At 34.4% G+C, this 675-nt stretch overlaps 1 protein-coding gene across 3 annotated transcripts in view; it reads right to left on the bottom strand.

The window, feature by feature from the left end:
- LOC119585776 (RING finger and SPRY domain-containing protein 1-like) overlaps positions 1-675 on the bottom strand; it is an 18,733-nt gene that overhangs the window by 8,482 nt on the left and 9,576 nt on the right. For all 3 annotated transcript variants that reach the window (XM_037934489.1, XM_037934490.1, XM_037934491.1), the window contains exon 4: positions 276-441. In XM_037934489.1, coding sequence (XP_037790417.1) covers positions 276-441 — 166 coding nt within the window. The remainder of the gene's footprint in view (positions 1-275; positions 442-675) is intronic.

Raw genomic sequence — 675 nt, 5'->3', positions numbered from 1 at the left:
GTATCTATTGAAGAAAAAATATAGCATATTATAATACACACAAATAATCAAGTAAAAAATTAACTATATATACAGGAATAATGATAAAACATACCAACTGACAACCTCACCTATTTTATCATACTGAATCTTATCACAGTACAATTTGTAGAATCTCTACAAATGATTCAAAGTCAAATATAAAAAAATAGGATTCCCACAAGCAGTTTTATAACTCTGGTGAAATGAAATACACAGAAGAATTACCCCCTCAAAAGGATACATAAAAGCCTCACCTTGCTTGGCAGAGGACAATCATCCAGTAACAGCGTGATGACTGCAGGTCCCAGCGGGTCATGGAGGGGAATCACTTGCACCATGGAACGCACCACAACCAGCCAGCCCGCCTCTTTGTCGGCAATAGTGTGCAGCTTTAGCATGGACGGTGGCGGCTCCTGGTCACTAAATATGGAACAATCTCTTTCTAAGACCGGACAAGGACAATGATGATTTTTATATGATCAATATTATTATTAGGCTAATTTGCCATGCAAAAAAATGGTAAAAGTAATATAAAAGAAAAATATGACCCATAGGATATTTACAATACAGAATGAAATACATTAAGTCCAAAAATTCTTGATTAACCACAAAAGTTTTATAATTAAACATAAAATCAAAGATATGGATCATACA

Source organism: Penaeus monodon, chromosome 20, assembly GCF_015228065.2.
Source record: "Penaeus monodon isolate SGIC_2016 chromosome 20, NSTDA_Pmon_1, whole genome shotgun sequence".
Taxonomy (NCBI): Eukaryota; Metazoa; Arthropoda; class Malacostraca; order Decapoda; family Penaeidae; genus Penaeus; species Penaeus monodon.
The sequence above is the reverse complement of the archived record's forward strand: the minus strand, read 5'-3'. Positions and strand labels throughout refer to the sequence as shown.